Source organism: Micropterus salmoides, unplaced genomic scaffold (assembly GCF_014851395.1).
Source record: "Micropterus salmoides isolate LMB-PRFRI ecotype aquatic unplaced genomic scaffold, ASM1485139v1 Ms_hic_scaffold_5, whole genome shotgun sequence".
Taxonomy (NCBI): Eukaryota; Metazoa; Chordata; class Actinopteri; order Centrarchiformes; family Centrarchidae; genus Micropterus; species Micropterus salmoides.
This window is the reverse complement of record NW_024044237.1, coordinates 14,902,370-14,920,958: the sequence shown is the minus strand read 5'-3', so window position 1 is coordinate 14,920,958 and position 18,589 is coordinate 14,902,370. Positions and strand designations below refer to the sequence as shown.

General features: G+C 41.5%; 1 protein-coding gene across 2 annotated transcripts in view; it reads left to right on the top strand.

The window, feature by feature from the left end:
- The window catches only part of frmpd3 (FERM and PDZ domain containing 3), a 57,329-nt gene that overhangs the window by 25,977 nt on the left and 12,763 nt on the right, over positions 1-18,589 (top strand). For both annotated transcript variants that reach the window (XM_038699359.1, XM_038699360.1), the window contains exons 2-7: positions 13,908-14,020; positions 14,137-14,291; positions 14,424-14,526; positions 14,814-14,859; positions 15,595-15,699; positions 18,442-18,549. In XM_038699359.1, coding sequence (XP_038555287.1) covers positions 13,980-14,020; positions 14,137-14,291; positions 14,424-14,526; positions 14,814-14,859; positions 15,595-15,699; positions 18,442-18,549 — 558 coding nt within the window. In that variant the 5' untranslated portion in view covers positions 13,908-13,979. The remainder of the gene's footprint in view (positions 1-13,907; positions 14,021-14,136; positions 14,292-14,423; positions 14,527-14,813; positions 14,860-15,594; positions 15,700-18,441; positions 18,550-18,589) is intronic.

Sequence of the window (18,589 nt, the reverse complement as noted above, 5' to 3'; positions counted from 1 at the left end):
AGTGAGCAGTGGCGGCTCCTGCCAAATCTCTCAGGGGGGGCAATTAATAAAATCTATCAATATTTTTACAGTCACAGTTATTACTGGCATTTTACTGAGCATAAATTAACCTAGCGGCTAGCGGACTTTTCCTCTCCTCATAGCTTAACAAATTACATGTATTATTTATACTGAGTCTTACTCACCGCTGGTAAAGTCGCTGCATCTCCCAACACAACACCATGGTTGAATTTTCAGCCTGAACGTACATTTTCTACAGCTGCTGGTCTTAGTGAGAGCAACAAGCTGGAGGACTGCCAAGTCGTTTTCAGGTGGCAGAAGCGTAGCTCTGCTGCTGGGCGCATGACAAAATAATAAGTATTTGACCCCTTGCTGATTTTGCAGGTTTGCCCACTTACAAAGAATGCAACGATCTACAATTTTAATCATATGTACATTCTAACAGTGAAAGACAGAATCCCAAAGAAAATTCCAGAAAATCACATCATATGAATTTATAAAAATTGATAACCATCTGATGAGGAAAAACAAGTATATGACCCCCTACCAAACAGCAAGTATTCTGGCTCCTACAAGCCAGTTAGTCTTTCTTTAAGACACAGCCCCAATCCCAACCAATTATCTACATCAAATACACCTGCCTCACCTCGTTACCTGTATAAAAGACACCTGTCAACACCCAAACAACCAGCATCCAACATCACCACCATGGGCAAGACCAAAGAGCTTTCTACGGACATCAGGGACAAGATTGTTGATCTGCACAAGGCTGGGATGGGCTACAAGAGAATCGGAAAGCAACTTGGAGAGAAAAGATCAACTGTCGGTGCAGTTATCAGGAAATGGAAGAAGCACCACACCACCGCCAACCTCCCTCGGTCTGGGCCTCCACACAAGATCTCGCCTCGTGGGGTGTCCCTGATCATGCGAACGGTGAGGAATCATCCCAAAACCACAAGGGGGGAACTGATGAATCAACTGAAGGCAGCTGGGACCACAGTTACAAAAGAAACGGTTGGTAACACACTACGCCGTCATGGATTGAAATCCTGCAGCGCACGCAAGGTCCCCCTGCTCAAGAAGAAACATGTACAGGCCCGCATGAAGTTCGCCATTCACCACCTGGACGACTCAGAAGAGGCCTGGAAGAAGGTGATGTGGTCAGATGAGACCAAAATAGAATTTTTTTGGCCTCAACTCGTCGTGTTTGGAGGGCAAAGAACACCGAGTACAACCCAAAGAACACCATCCCCACCGTCAAGCATGGTGGTGGCAACATCATGCTTTGGGGGTGCTTTTCAGCCAAGGGGACGGGACAACTCCATCGTATTGAGGGGAGGATGGACGGGGCCATGTATCGTGGAATTTTGGACCAACATCTCCTTCCCTCAGTGAGAGAGCTGAAGATGGGTCGAGGATGGGTGTTTCAGCACGACAACGACCCTAAGCACACCGCCAAAGCAACAAAAGAGTGGCTGAAGAAGAAGCACATCAAGGTTCTGGAGTGGCCTAGCCAGTCTCCAGACCTGAATCCAATTGAAAATCTTTGGAGGGAGCTTAAAATTCGAGTTGCCAGGCGACAACCTCGGAACCTGAATGATTTGGAGGCTGTCTGCAGGGAGGAGTGGGCCAACATCCCTGCCGAAATGTGCACAAACCTTTCACCAACTATAAAAACCGTTTGACATCTGTGGTGGCCAATAATGGCTTTTCTACAAAATATTAACATGCTGTTTGTCCAGGGGGTAAATACTTGTTTTTCCTCATCAGATGGTTATCAATTTTAATAAATTCATATGATGTGATTTTCTGGAATTTTCTTTGGGATTCTGTCTTTCACTGTTAGAATGTACATATGATTAAAATTATAGATCGTTGCATTCTTTGTAAGTGGGCAACCTGCAAAATCAGCAAGGGGTCAAATACTTTTTTCCCCCACTGTAAGTGCGAGCCCTCCCCAAACCCATAGAGGTTGCATTGCAGCGGCCGCAACTCGAAAAAAACTGCCTTTACATGAAAGTCTATGAGAGAGATCTGGGCGATTTACAACCAGATTGAATTCACCCCCAAAGAGGCGGGACTCCACGGAACACGACTTGACGCTGATTGGACAGCTCACTAACAGTGTGGTAGAAAGTGTGAGAAAATATTCCCTGCCTTTCCCGGCTTGGGGGTTGCGTCGCCCAGTCGCCCTAATGAACAAGCTGCCCCTGGTAGTGAGCTATCTAGCTGCTTTAATGCACTTATCTTTCCTACCTTCAGAGTTTCATAATTAGCATTTCTGTTACTTAAAATGAGCTATCTGATGTTAGCTAGCTGAGAACCCACCCTATCATTTCATTATAACTATGTAATTTCATATTTTATGTTATTGTCACCTAACACTGGTGCTTGGGCATGAGCAGTGAAATTGGGGATTAGTTATTGTAGAGATACATTTTTACATCAATATAGAGTTTATTATTTAATTTGAAGTCTTTTGTGAGTCCTTTCACATTAAACATGGCATTTATTTTAACTCTGGAATTCCAAAAAATTCCCAATTCCCCAACAACAGTGTATGACTACTGTTTTATTGGACGCAGATTACATCATTCAAAGTCAACATGAGTAAGAGGAAAAGAGATATTTGCAAAAAAAAAAAAGAGTAAGTTGAAACTTTAAACTTGATTAGATTGATAAGAATTAGGAATTAGAGATAATAATGCAGACTGTATTTTATGATAGTGTCTTTGGTTCTGGTTCAGCATTGTATAGCAAAGTTGCTTCCCCCGGTTATCACTGTATAATTCGCACCCCGGCCTGTCTGCTAAACTCTGTCGACGGAGAGAGAGACGAGGGAGAAGAGAAGCTCGGGTGCCTCTCAAGCAGCCGTGTGCTGAATGTAGCTCGTCAATGTCACTTGTCGTAAACCGACCAATCATAGCCTGGATGGGGCAGGACATTTAAAAATATTGACGGATAGGTGTCATTTACACTGAGGACGCTGGGGACAGGTCAGAATCAGAATGCCTCCATCACTTATTGAAAGCTTTTGTTAAAAATGTTCTGAAAAACAGCAATAAGAAATGTTGAATAACACAACATGAAACAATGCACAGTAGGAAAACATGCACAGGCACAGGTTTTTCCACTTAAAGCACTGTGTAAAACATGTACAAAGTAGGAAAATAGAGCTGGGAACATCACTTTCTGTGCACTTAAGCACAATGAATGAATTAATATTACAGTTACAGAGTTTGTGGGAAAATGTGTTTCCAATGTGTGAAATGCAAGAGTGAATATTAATCAGAAGCACAAATGGGGATGGTGTGGGTGAAATGAGCTGCATGCTGCATACTGCAGGAGAAGACTGCTTGGTAGTCCCAAAAGGGCGGAGTCAGGAGGGGCGTATGGGTGATATCTCATGGGTGGCAGTGATAGGAGGAGGAGGATCTGGAAGCAGCCATGCTGCATTTGGTAGAGAATGAATGTCACTCTGTGTTGTTCCGCTGTCAGGAGAGCTGTGTGCTTCACTGAAGGGTGACAGAAAAGAGACAGAGCCACACTGCTGCTGTCATGGCCACTCTGCCTCTCAGTTTTCAGCTGTGGGCAACGGGCTGGTGTAACTGGCTGCAGGCTGCCGGACCTGGGTGGCTATCCATGTCGTTTTCACTATGTATGTGAAAGCTATAGTTAAAGTCAACGGTTAGCTAATGGTCTCATTTTCAGAAGCCTGCATGCAGGAGGCTGGAATTCATTTTGTAAAGGTCAGGTGCATTAGCCTTGGCCACACTGCCAACGCTTTAAACTTTCGTCTTATTTACAGTATTTATACATCTTGAAAGGTTATATCTGGTAAATAACAAGACATAGACTGGGAATGAGAGTTGAAGTTGGCACACAGTGTACAGTGCAGAGTCCCGTGAGAGCACAGGATGGTTGGTAGATTTTGGGGTAGAAAATAATACTGTGCAGGCCTGACTTTCTTCTTTCAGCTCCTGACTGATGAATCAAATGTAGTCAAGTGGAACTTCCCCAGCCTGCGAACACAGATTCAAAATAACCAGCCAGGGAAACTGCATCTTCTTGCTATCTAAGGAAGCTTATTGAACTATAACAGCTGAATTTTTTCCCACTGCACTGTTATTTCATATAACAAAATATTCCTCATCGTTTATTTCTTTGCTCTATATTTAATTTGACATATTTCTGTTTTACTGCCTTGTGTTTTTCAAATCAATCCTCTATTGATGCTCTTTTCTTCCCCTCTTTCCTTCCCCACTACAATTCAAGCAAATGCATTCAAGTGTATTCACACACACACACACACACACACACACACACACACACACACACACACACACACAAAAACAGACAAGTGTTGGTGTGGAGATAGGGGGTTAATACATGTAAGCATAGTATTTAATTTGTTTATTTTTGTTCAATAATTCAGCATTATTTTTCTGACTTTTTTCATTTTCATGTAATTTTAATTGATATCCATTAACTAACAAGAGAACATCTGACTTTGCAAATCCCACAGGAATTGGGGAATGGTTCCCCGTGTCTGCCTCTCGCATACTATGTATTTTACCTTCAGCATAACACTGAGTGTGCTGTTTCATTGATGGGTAAAGTGGATCCAAATGGAAGGTTAAGAAGATTGCCTCTAGTGCTATGGATATGCAGCTCCACACTTGGCTGCTTCCACCTCCCTCAGATTAAAAGGCTATTCTTGCTGCTGCAATTTAGATGCAGCTCACAGTGGACAGGGATTATTGCATTATATAAAATATCACTGGAATGCTAAATATTCTCGATTTTATGTCAAATTAGTAAAGTGAATGACCTCTGAAAAACTTGAACGTGAAGTAATAAATTGCAATGTCTCTAGTATCAGACAGTTTTACAGTGGCTCAGGCTGAAGTGCTGTATTCAGGAGCCGGGAAGGTGACTCTGAACATTGTACAGTTATGAGTACAATGCAGAGGAATAAAAACAAGAAGAATGCCTACAACGTTTTGGCTTTCATCATACAGCACCGTCATGTTTTCCTTAATATTTATGACCTCTACAGGGCTACGGCAGTGTCAGAACAGCATTAAAGTCAGCCCCTTGCCCTCTATAAATATAGACTTTATGGGCAGGGACGGTAGGAAAAGTCGTAACAAGCTATTACATGGATGAGCTGCATTTCTTAACCTCATCCTCCTTTTATCAACCAAGATCCTGCTCAGTGACCCGCAGAGAGCGTCAGAGCTGAACATCTGTTTGGCTAACCTCCCCCATCCATCTCTCCTCTGTGACAGACTGGGCTCTTAACTACCACGCTGATCCATCACACCTCGCTGTCCCTCCTCTCCATATCTGTCTGTCCATCCGTCTGTATGCCAGAGACAAGGCCGGGCTATTGATCTCAACTCAATGAAGCAGGCTCAAGGTCTTTACAGCCAAGCTATGTTTGAACAAACTCTGGCTGAAGGAGAAACCTGCTATAAGACCAAGTTTTGTCACAGTGCGACAAGGTCTGTGTTGAATTGTGGGGGAGCGACTGCCCGTGTTAATGGGAACTGAATGATGTTATGAATGTAAACCCAAGGCACCAAAAAGAAGCAGTTCAATGGGCATGATGCAGGACTAGCTGTTTATTGTTTGTGCAGCAAAAAACACACAAAAAACACTACGCCAGGGACTGTGCCAATGATCAACAGCAGCTGGTTTATAGAAGCCCATGGTGGCCAAATTAGGCACACGGTATAGTATTGCTACAGGTCAAGTTGACCTATTTAAATGTATTGTTTTGTCTGACAGACAATCTGAAACCATCAAAATTGTTGCCATTAAACTAATTTAGTCATTCAACTAATTGTTTCAACTCTATTTACAGTATTAAGGGTCATGACATTCACCTGAAACATAAGTTTCTCTAGAGATGCTTCATTCTTGATGATTATAGATAAATCCAAATATTTTCCTCTCCTGAACCTAAAATGACAGGAGGAATTTGGGCCTTGAATTACAGTTATTTTCATTTGCATTTAAACTGCTGATTATTTTCTCTAGAAATCAATTACTTTTTCCCAGAGCCCAGGTGACATCTTCTCATTACTTTTTTTAGTCAAACATCAATCTAACATCCCAAGATATTCTGTTTACTCTCATATGTGGTAAAGAAAAACATCAACTCCTCACACTGGAGAAGCTGGACTCTCAGAAAAAGTCACTATATGGCCCGTGACTAAATAAAGTAGGCCTATGCCGAGTCAGAATCACATGCTAATTATTTTGCGATCACAATAAAAAGATGAGAAAATAAATTCACCCATATCGTCTACAGCCTTCCACAGACAGCAGTGGGGATATGGAGATACACTAGAAAGATAGAGTAGGTACGCAAAAGGTAAAAGGTGATATAAGAGACTTAGAGAGGAGACTGACATACAGGGCTGGGTGGTGGTGCTCTAACCTTTTTGTCAGAGTAAACCTCTTGGCTGGCGCCTGTATGTGGCTACTCTTTAGCAGACAGGTTTTGGGGTTAAGCTGACCTTCAGACTGTGCACTCTGGAAGGTGGGGTACTAATTTCCATGTTATGGCGAAGGTCATGTGGTGCGATGATCACATTAATAATGTAGGAGTGAGTCAGAGGAACAGCTAAGGCCAACACCAACAGGTCAGCCAAGTCCAGTCAAGTGGAACCAAGGAAGTCCTTAAACATGTGGCCTAGCAGATGTTACTTTTTCCGTATATTTTTATATCGGGATAGGCCTGATGAAGATTTTTTCCTGCTCTCCAGCACCAACTCCTGAGTTTTATCCAATGCCTGGATGGTCTGGCCATGTTTTGAGGCTCACAGATCTACCTAAAGCTCAGACAGAAAATTATTGTCATTCACACAAAAACCTTTAGATCAAAAATAAAAATAATGTTGCGTAGGTAAAGTCAATAACTCCCTAGCCCTTGACACAATAAAAGAATAGAGAAAGATTTAAGCACACACGAATGGTGCATGTGAATGACTCACTGATGTGACATTGGTACATCTGTTTATACTGTTCAGATAACACCGTAGAACATATCATGATAAAGCCTGTCCACTATCATTCATCTTCATTTGTCTTGGTCGAGGTGCTAATGAAAACAGAGTGACTCAGAGATGAGGAGAGAGAGACACGTAGAGGGAGTTCAGTCGAGGTAAGAATGATAGGAAGTCAGCGTGTTAACAAAGCCACAGCCTCCAGTGAAATCCATTTCAGGAGGAGGGTTTATTTTCCATGTTTGCATTTGTTGCTTAATGGACTTTGGAGAGGAAAGACAGTTATGTGCGATATCCTCCTGAAGGTTGTGAACTCCATTGTGAAGGAGTCACATCCACTCCAAACCCCTTTCTCTTTTTTTTTCAGATCCTTCTTAACCTTTTACAATATCCATCTCCAAGACAATTACTCCTTGTAGAGACAAAATAAACCAATCGCATGTGGGAAAAGAATCACTCTTTCATGATGGCATTTCCTTTCCACAAGTTTGCTCTCATCCAAAACTTTTATCAAGATAATTTTTTGCTTTCTTGCTCTCAGAGATTCTTGATTGGGGTTTTCAGCCCAGGTGGGTGTGTATAGTCTGCGGTGGTCATTTCAAAACTTGGTGATCACTGGTTGACTGGCCATTCCGAGGAACCCAACCAAGAAAATTGTACTGATGCAGCAGTGTTTTGTTGCCAATTTATAATATACCTATTTCTCCTATAGAACTTTTATATCTGATGTACCACCACTGGGCTGTCAGACGAGCTCAAATACTCCTTTATCAACATTGCCTGTTATATTCCAAATATGTTCATTTGAATTAATACATTTTTTTTTTAACTATTCATTGGATAATTTTATTGTATGAAAAGAAAGGTAAAGAGCTTAGCAACTCAGTGAACATTTTTCACACAAATTACAGCCCAAAGAGCCAACGCTCTCTCTCCTTGCTGCATCAATCACCACTCAAGCTGTTGCTTTTAGCCACAGCCACGATCCATTTTCAAACAAGCAGTCAGCTTTGGCTGTAAGGACGGAAGAGACTAGGTGGTAACAGATGGATAGACAGACAGTGATGGGGAACAGAGAAAAACAGTATAGGTGGGCAACAAGTTCAGAAAGTGAAAGTGAAAAACAAGTCAGTAGCGCTAGCTAAATGGATGCCATCTGGCCCTACTAGGGAGGTCATTTGTGTAAAGAGGGGAAAGGATGCAGCCATGCTGGCAGGCAAGCCAGCAGGTGAGCACAGCCAGAGACAGACAGAGGGACGGGCCCTGCAGCTGCACTTTCTGTCGGTGTATTTATTTCGTATGCAGCCAGCATGTCAAGAGAGACTTACAGAGATGGAGTTTTTTTATTGTTTACCTGGCAGCAGGGATAAACAGTGTTGGAGAATCTACCTGCAAGAGTGAGAAAAACTGGGGGAAGCAGATTAGATGTGAGATGCAGTGAGGAAAGACTTAAGACATTTTTAAAATATATTTAAAAATGTGTCTCAGTGTGTATGAATGATTAAGAGACTAATAAAACTGCATAGTAATGGTGAAGGACAGTTAAGACGAAGGATTTGAAAAAAAGATAGAAAAGCAATGTGGGCTCTTTCCAATTTCAGTCAAAGGACTGCCTAAGGTTTTAAATGGTCCAATCCTGCAGATAAAATACACAATGAAAAGTTTATCAGTAAGGAAGCCTGGGTCTGACTTTCTTATTTCAGCCTTCGCTTTCCCCATTGAATGAATTGGTTGTGTTGTCCTGCAGGATTTCTGTGGGACTGGCTGGGGCAGCCTGCAGTGACAGAAAGGATTAGGCCCAGTGTCGATAGCTTCATTTGATTGGCTTTCTCAGTGCAAAGGTCAGTCTATCGCCACAAGTCACAAACCGCAAATTCTTTCAAAATACTGTACAAATATTTAGCAGAGGTTTTATCACAGCCAGCAACTGAAAAATAGCTTGAAGACAGTGGCGACCATGCAGCCAGTAGGACTTTCATGTTTGCAGCTTCCTAGAGGCCAGATATGTGACAGGCAGAGCATCTCGTCCAGGATTTCACAGTACACTGGGGAGATTATTGTGTCGCCTCTTTCATAATTCTAACAGGATTTTTGCAGATTCGAGGATTTGCTACCATTTGATATGAAATGTTGGCAGCCTGCGCTCTAGGCTGACAGAGGATTTCTCAGTGATTGAATGGGAAGTATGAGTATGCATTAACTGCAACTTCATATACATATAGCGTCACAGCCGTGCAAAAACTTTATGCCCCAGAGCCATTCTAAGTCATAGAATTAGCTTTGCCAGGCTGCCAAGATTGTTTGTATTCAATATTCATATTTTTGTTAAATATCTTATAATTTATCTCTTGCCAATAATGATATATTCTACATACATTTTTTAATGTTGTACATTCCTTGTATCAAAAAAGTAATATTTTAGCTAAATACATACATATGTCAAAACTAACATAAGTTAAAAGTTGACCCTGCGAGGACGGTTAGACATTTAGAAGAAATCTGGCACAGTTCACCTGTTTCGCCAAACTCATGTTTCTCATGTCATGTGTTCCACTACACCATATACACAATCGTGTGATCACTTCATAAGATTATTTGGTCAAAAATCAAGCATTGTAAAAGGTTGAACAAATGATGGTGCTTGGCGGTAGAAGTCAGTCAGTCAGAAGTCAGTCTTTAAAAAAATATTTTTTAAAAGGTTTCTGTGGTGGATCTACTAAAGAACCAACAAACTGACTCTGCCATCCATACAGCCAAGTTGCTAGCGTGAAAAAACACTTGCTGTCTGAGTTCTTTTGACCATAACCGGCCTATAAAGATTACTGACATTGCTGCTGCCATACATAGTTTAAGTGTACATAATCAAAAGTAATTAAAGACCACGCAAATTTCTAATATGGTAAGACCACAAACTGAGCAACAGAGCTGTATGCAAGTATGACGATGCAAACTCCTCACAAGGGAAAAACAATATTAGATTGAATTCACAAAATGCAGCAGCTGATGCATTCTTATGTTCATTAATTATTTAGTCAGCTAGAGGATATAAGCCCGGCCAGTCTGTCTGTTAGTCATAAATAATCATTGAGATAATGCTCACCTATTGTCTGGCTTCTCAAGGCAGTGATCCAATAACATACAGTCACTTGTGACTCTCTTCAGTTTCCAATTAGGGCTGCACAACTCCCCAGTTTCTGCAGTTGATTCCATCTCTGATTCAAATTACAATTTCTAATTCAGGCATTTACCAGACACAGTTAATCAGAGAGACGAACAATTAGTGCAACAGTAAAATAAGTGAAAATTCCTTAAGCATCAACAGGGTAAGTAGCCAGATAATTCAGAGGGACAGCTAATTGTTGCTGGGGTGGACTCTTTAATTCCTATTAAACCATAATTAAGAATCTACTTTTGAGAGCAGCATCCAAAAGGCTAAGCCTCAATCCCTGCAGTTGGGAATAGGCTAAAATAATTAAGTCTGGATAATGTTGCATTCATTTACCCTAAATGCATAAATCAATTTTGTCAAATTCAGTGTCCTCTATATAAGGATGCATGTTGACAAGTTGGCTGTTTTATTAAATAGGCTATATATATCACATTCGCAGTTCTTCATATTTTCCTACAATATTCCCTACAAATGCATTTAATGAAATTTCTAAATGCTTAATTCACTAAGCAAGACATTAACATTCAACAGATTGTGTTTTTGTGTTTGTGCTTTGAAAAGTGATGAGTAAGGACTAACAATGTTAACTAACTCCATCTTTAAGCATGTATCTTCAAGGTGTTATGAAGATGGCTTTTTGTAATAATGGATTAATATAGTTTTATTCCTGTTTTAATTTTCTATTTTACCATTTTAAAAATGTATTTCAATGTGTTTTTTTATTTCTTTTTTATGGTTTATGGAAAGCACTTTGAATTGCTTTGTTGTTGAAATGCGCTATACATATAAACTTGCCTTACATTGCCTTGCCAACTTGCCTCGAGCCCATCCGGTTTACACAGCTTCAGCAGCTATGGCCTTTTATGCTCCTCTGAAAAATGCAATTCAATCCCACAGAAACGTTTCAAGCTTCACTTATGTAATCACATGTAATAAAGAATATTTGACCATTAGTTTTTGTATTTCTTTTTGTAGTCAAATCTGGCTCTTCATCTCAGACTGGATTTACAAAACATTCTGCGTGTTCTATTCCAGCACCCTCCTTCCTGATCTAACTGAGAAATAGCCATAGGTGAACTACACGACATCAAACTCAGATGCAGATGTCTTAACAAGGACCAGAAGGAGTCTCTCTGCCTTGGTTGCCCGTCACTATTGGAATTTATTTTAAGATCTTTTCATTAAATTGTTTTAAAACATATTGCTGGCAAGACATTTATACTAATACTGCGCATTTATACCAACTTGTTTTAATTATCTTATTTCTCTCACTCCTTTGACTGAATTATGGTTATGTTTTATTGAGCTGCCAAATTATTAGGTGTGCACTTCGGCTACATCATTCCACATCATTATTCTTATTTCTCAATGCTTTGAGTATAGTAGCAACACTATACAACATAGTGCAATTCACTTCAACACGACCAAAGAGTTGCATCAACACCTCTCTACGATTACAAAATTAACTTAATTAAGATTTTATTGGACTGTATCTAATGTAGCCAGGTCTACCCAATAAACTGGATGAAATCCAGCATCCCTCCAAGCTAACGATAACCTTGTTAGACCTGGGAGAATAATAAGTAAAAGGTCATTCTTCCCGAACCCTGAGGCCCAGCGAGCCTCTGCAGACCGGAACACTGTAGCAGAGCAGGTATGTGATGCCCTGACCTCTGGTGCCCGAGGAAATGTTGGCATCCGGCCATATTGGCTGCAGGGAGATCGCAGAATGTCGGGCCACATCACTATTCTCATCCACCCACTATTCCTCCGTCCACCCGAGCTTCAACAAGCCACAGAGAGCCGTAGTCATAGCAACGGGCAGGCCTGCCGATGCCCTTGGGGATCATTTCTTGACAGAATTCCTCAGCGTCCTCTCTCAGGAAAAGGTCGACCCCTCTGCTGAATGGCTGTTTATCTTCGCAGACGTGCAAGCTTCGGTGCCCCCCCGGCTACCTTCGTCGTTCTGTCTTCTGTTCAGTTCTTCCTCGCCACTTATTTTGAATGCCAAAAGTCATCTCTAAATTAAGCGAAGAATTTAAAACTGTAAATTCTGTGTGGTATCCAAAAAGCCACAGGACAAAAACAGACAGATGGGGGTGCATTACACTGTTTCATTTCAATAACCATTACATATGGTTGTATAGCCATGATGTTGGTAGTACTGTACAATTTCATCTGATCTTGAAAAAGACTCAAGGACTACAACAAAGGCTCTGTGAATAATGTACAATGTGTAAGTGCATGCTATTCACAACAAGGATGTTTATGTTGTCTCCTTGCTGAGGTCACAAATCTTGGCTCCTCTGAACTGGAGAAGACATGCTGAGGAGTCACTGGCATTCATTATGACACACACCAATCACACCCACCTGATGAACAGCTAGTCACTGGCTCCTCCAACAGAATGGATGTGCTCCCAGCAACTGGAGAGGGAGACCGATGGTGCGGCGGGGAAGACATTAGAGGGACAGAAAGAAGGGAGAACGAATGGGGAGAGAAGCACACTGTCAGAATTTGCTGAGAGAATCAAAGGATAAAATAATCATGCTCAATGAAAAACATGTAATCCTTTTTGGAGGCAGAACCAGCTGGTGCAGCATCATTTGTCACCACAGTGCACCTTTGATACAGACAGACGATCCTTTGTAAATCAGCTGAATATCGAATACAGATTTTCTTTATTAAAATCTAATCTTTTTAAATGATTGGTATAATTGAAATTCAAAGCACACATAGCATAATGGATTTTTAGTCATGGACTGAGCTCAAAATGAAGCCTATCTATGTTACATCAACCCTCATCTGATACCATGACACAAGGTAGAGATCAGTAATGCATCAGTGGAATTGTAAATGAGCCATGCTCCCCCATAAGCCACTGTTATCAGAAACAGCAAGTGACAAGAATATGAATCTGAACTATTGACTAATGTGACTCAGTTCTCTGCCTGTGGCACTCAGAAAGGTATTTGCTCTCAAAAGTGTATGCCTGCATAATCATCCTCAACAGTGTTGTCTTGTTCTTTATCCGTCTCTCTCTCTCTGTTTAAGCTCATCTGCACCACTGACATCACAATTACTGTCACATCTTTAGTCAGCAATCATCATTGTCCTATATCGCAGATATGAGCATACTTTTCTGACTCTCTTTCCATTGCACAAACACTTCCATCCATTTTTCTGGCACAAACACAGAAACCCATGTGCCACATACACACTCACACACAGTGTTTCAGTAATCTTGCTTTCCCTGCCTCCCACACAGGCATCTGTAAAAGAGCATGTGTGGTTCAAAGCGGTAGTTTAGTCCACACTGGCAGAAGCTGGCAGATTCAGAGACCTTAATGTGTTACATACTCTCTGCGCATTATGTTATAGGTCCTTGATAATTGCAGTTTCTCTGAAGGCCTCAAATGTCAGATGCTTTTAGCAAAGTAAATGCCTACATTTTTCCTTCCTATCTTGTGCATTTTTCAGTGCAACGCAGAACCTTGTGAGGAGCCAAATGCAACTTGTTAACAGTGGAAGTTGTCTGGGATTGTAATCTTCAAAGTAACATTTTTCAGCTTTGCATTTTTCATTTTATTTTTCTATTCCAAGAGCACTCATTCCAGGGTGTGCTAAGACAAACTGTGGTTTCAACACAGGAAATGGTACAAAAGAGACTTGCTGTGGAGAAAGCAGGGTATTTTACATCTTTGGTTGTTTCTTTTGTGCAGGTGAATGATTGCGGAACAGAGAGTGGCCTTTGCAGTGCAACCTTGTCCCATGCTGCTCCCTCCTCTCAGGGGATGGCCGAGGTCCAGGATGGACACACGAACGCATGTGACAGGTACATAGTACCACACATGGCCTTGACCTATGCACTTGAGGATATTCGTTTTTATTTGTATTTATTAATGTATGTGTGTGTGTGTGTGTGTGTGTGTGTGTGTGTCTGCTCTGTAGCTCTGCAATGTTAGAGGAGAGCCAGGATGGTATGGACAGCGGTACCCTAAGTCCTGCCTCAGCTCGACAGGTCACCATCCAGCGGCACCCAACTCAAGGCTTCGGCTTCATTGCAGGCAGCCAAAGGCCTGTCATTGTACGCTCCGTCTCTGCTGGTTAGTATGTGCGTGCATGTGAGAGGAGAGAAAACACAGGGAGAGTGATGACATTTCCACTGACGACTGAAATCAAACTTTCCGTTTTACTATATATATATGACTTTATATGCTGGCTGTGCTCACCTGCAGACGGCCCTTCTTCTGGCAAGCTTCTCCCCGGAGACCAGATCTTGGCCATTAACGAGGAGACGGTGAGCGACGCCCCCCGAGAGAGAGTCATAGACCTTGTAAGGTAACATCCTTTACTGTCCCAGGAGGGAGGGAGGGGGAGGGAAAGGCAGGGGCCATGGGACCGGCAACACGGGAAGTAGAGAGGACATGGGTACAGGGTGGATCAAAAGGAACAAACAGTTTCTTTTTGCTGATGCGTTACATCAACACAAACCTGTGGATAAATCAGTCCTTTTGCAGCTGAAGGACAGCGAGAAAATGGCAGATATAAACCCTGAGAAGCTCTCCAAATACCATGCTGTACGCGGCGTTATCTAACCCACTCCACTCTCTGTTGTCTTTCCATAGACGCTGCAAAGACACTATAGTTCTCACTGTGCTGCAGCCCCATCAGGTAGTATAATGGGACACTCACTCTCTTTCATGTTCCTCTCCCTCAGGATTTCTTTTACTCTTCACCAGCCTTAACACTTATCATGTCACTCTGAATGATACAGAAACACCGTACAGTATTCTTTTCCAATAGTGCACACTAATGCAGTGCAGACATACAGTACATTAGTATCCTTGGCCATGCCTACACATTAGAGTAATTTCTTATTCAGGTTGCCCCTTTCAGAGTGCCTTGACGTAGGCACACATACACCTACATGAGACCTTATTAAAAGAAAGATTGTGTGTGCAACCATCCACATAGATGGAATTGAAATATACAATTTATTTAGCCAACTAACTGGACTGGATATCTTTACATGATGAAACTGATAAGTTAGGTAAGACAAGATGTAAATCAGATTTTTTCAATTTCATAATTTAGATGCATAAGAGTTAAGCAGCGGTTTTGCAGGGACTAGCCTATGTCTTGGCTCTAAAGTGGTTAACATCATTATTGTGCTCAGAGCAAAAAGTAATTTAAACAATTTAAAAATGTTTAAACTTCTAGCAGGTGAGTTTCATGTTGAAAAGCAGGCCTGCTGTTGTCGCATTGCAGCAGCATTAGCCAGCAGCATTAGCCAGCTCTCCAACACATGTCTCTTTAGCGCTGGCAGTCACAGGGGCTTTTTCTCTCATTTACGTCTCTTCTTTCAAGCTGATTCAAGAGTTTCTCTCTCTCTCTTCTTATCCTCAGTCACCTAAGTCTGCCTTCATAAGTGCAGCCAAAAAGGCCCGCCTGCGAACCAACCCGCCTAAAGTGCGCTTTTCAGAGCAAGTGTCCATCAGCGACCCAGACTCAGTAAGTTCAACTACCCATGTTTCTCTGTGACATGTGCATGCAAACACATGCTGTTACCCTGCCTGTCTTCCTCCGGCTGTGCATTTCTTTTGTTTGATCCACAGTTGTAAAAAGCTTCAAGTATCCTTTTATTTCAGTGAGCCTTTGGTCCAGTGGTTTGGCCTCGAGTAAATTGCTTTTCTGACTGATTTGAATTCTCACAGCAGCAACCAGAATTGCTTTTCAAAGGCATTCAAACATTTTGAAAACAGCCACAATATCAGTTAGAAATCTTAAAATATTTGCAGTTGTTTGGCCGTTAGTGTTCAATCTTATGTCGTTGCACATGGCAGAGCTATCATGTTCCCAATTTTCATACCTGATTAATAGACATCCACAAGCACTTACGCGGCTTGAGTTACTTCAGTGCAATTAAGACCTGCTATGTGGCATACATATGAGGTAAGAGACTGTACACACATTAAGTACCAGGGGATGAGGGAGGTTAGAAAAGTTAGAAGGTAATGTAATTTAAATATTTGTTAGAGTGAGGGTTGTCAGCCTTTTTTAAGACAGCAGGGGAGGATATTTGAGTTTTTTATTCACATATTTGTGAGATTAATTATATAAAAAAGAAGAAGGCTATCATGTGCACTGTGGAGGTATGTTTCCCCACATGCACAGAATATGGGGTGTGGTGTGTGTGCACAAGCCCTTCAGCACAGAGATGTCACCTGTCCTCGTTCACTCCTTTGTTGGCTATAATAATACTTTGGCAGCTCCTTATTCAAAAATAAGGAGTGGCTGTCTTTTCACCATTGTGTTATCGTTGCCATTAATATATTACTTTGAGATATTGTGGGGGAGAAGGTATTCGGCCTTTCAGCACTCCTCCCCACTAAAATAATTTCCATACAGTCCCTAGTGCCTAATGGTCAATCCAGGATCTATGGGGGGAGGAAGGAGGGTACACTGTATATAAGGTGGGAGCACAAAGATGACAAGCAGTAGACAATCAATAAAGAATCAGAAGGAGGAATGGGCATTTCATCATTCTATTTTCTATTTACCTGACTGTAATGGAAGAACGTAGAGAACAGGATTGCTCATCACATGGACCACCAGGTTTCTAATAACCAATGGATAAAGGAGTGATAGGCAGACAGCTCAAGCTCATTTTTCATTACAGTTAATTTTACCATCCACTCTAACCGGGCAGTACCAGGCAACATCATGTGAACCCAGAGATTTCCTTTATTGGAGCTAAATTAATACTTTAGTTAAAGTGAAAGATATTCCCACAAACCAGTAAGACCATCAGCTCCATTAATGGTGAGAGCAACACTGTAGGGGGGCTGGATCGCCTCTCAAACTGAACTAATCTTGAACTTAACTCAAACTCCCTGAATCTCAGAATTCTGAATCCAAATTGATCAGAGCTCAAGGCACTGCTGATGCAGAGATGTGAGGTAGATGCTATGATTGGTAATGATCAGTTGTTTCGGCCACCACCATCCAACCCATGGCAAGACATTTCTTAATCTCTGTCTGCAGTGATCAGGAGCCACAGGCTGATATTGATTACTGAAAGGCTTATCACTAGCCTGGTGTTTATTGAGAGAAAGAAGATGGAAAGGGATGAGGCCATGGCGTTGAGCTGTGATTTGCCCTGCATGTGACAAATCGGCTCCAGTTCACCCACACTAACAAGAACAAAGGTAGTGGCTTGTCATTGGAAGCTAAAGACCTGTTTGTGGCGTGTCTTCACTGGTCCACCCTCGTTTTAATGCTGCAGTATGGAGAAAGATCTGCTCACTCATAACTCAGGCTTTAGTTGCTTCCAATCTGCACAGAAGAACAGCTTGTTGAGCCTTCTGAATACTTGAGTTCTCCAAAAACAGACTGCCGGGCATCTGCTGTGGACACATTTCAACTAAATGCATTTTTTGAGCTATATTGTTGCAGCAAATCCACATCCCTTTACTGTCATGAGTAATGTATGCCTGCTGTTCTTACAAATCCGCATCATCAGATAAAAATGAAGAAGTGTTTAGTTTTGGCCCAAATTTATGGAGGATTTTATTTGGACTGCAAGGCTGCATCTTTGCCACATGTCACATTAAAACAATATATTCTTTCCCTCTGATCACAACTGTGGTTCTTTCAAACTATATAATGAATACTATGTCATTTTCTTAAAAAGCCCTCAGTACAATAAAAAAGAAAGTAGTCAGGATGAGGAGAGTGCCCGTCACATCACATCCTAGCAAGAATGAACTGAACTGCATATCATAACTTTTCTTATAAAGAGTGCTTTGAGTAAAAGCAGTAACCTTGAATCAGGCCTCTCCTCTTATGCCTCCACTCACAAAACTCTGTGGTGAATGCTTTCAATCCCTGCACACCATCCAATTTTCATTGCACAGCATACATATTGAAAGGATAGACTGGATAAATTGAATAAGCCCTTCTTTGATCCTGATACAATGCATGGGACAGGCATCCTAAGGCAGAGTTGTGCTCCTTCTCCGACTCTCCAGACTTCAGTCAAAGAATCACATAAGACACCTTTGTTTATTAGCACTCCTCCTAAAGGAACTTCTCCTTGTTCATTATTTTGGTACAAAGCAGAGACCTACCATTACATCTGATTGTCTTTGTAGGGTACAAATAATTCTTGATTAACTTTTTGACACATTCTCACACATGCTATCTTTTTTTTCACTAAACCAAAGCTGATTTTTTCTCCTAAATCTCTTTCAGACAATGCTCAAGGACGACTCCTTGCTGCTCATACCAAATGTGTTGAAGGTGTTCTTGGAGAATGGACAGATTAAGTCCTTTACATTTGATAGCCGTACCACTGTTAGGGTATGTATTTACTACTGCTGTGCACTTGGGAAAGGTAACT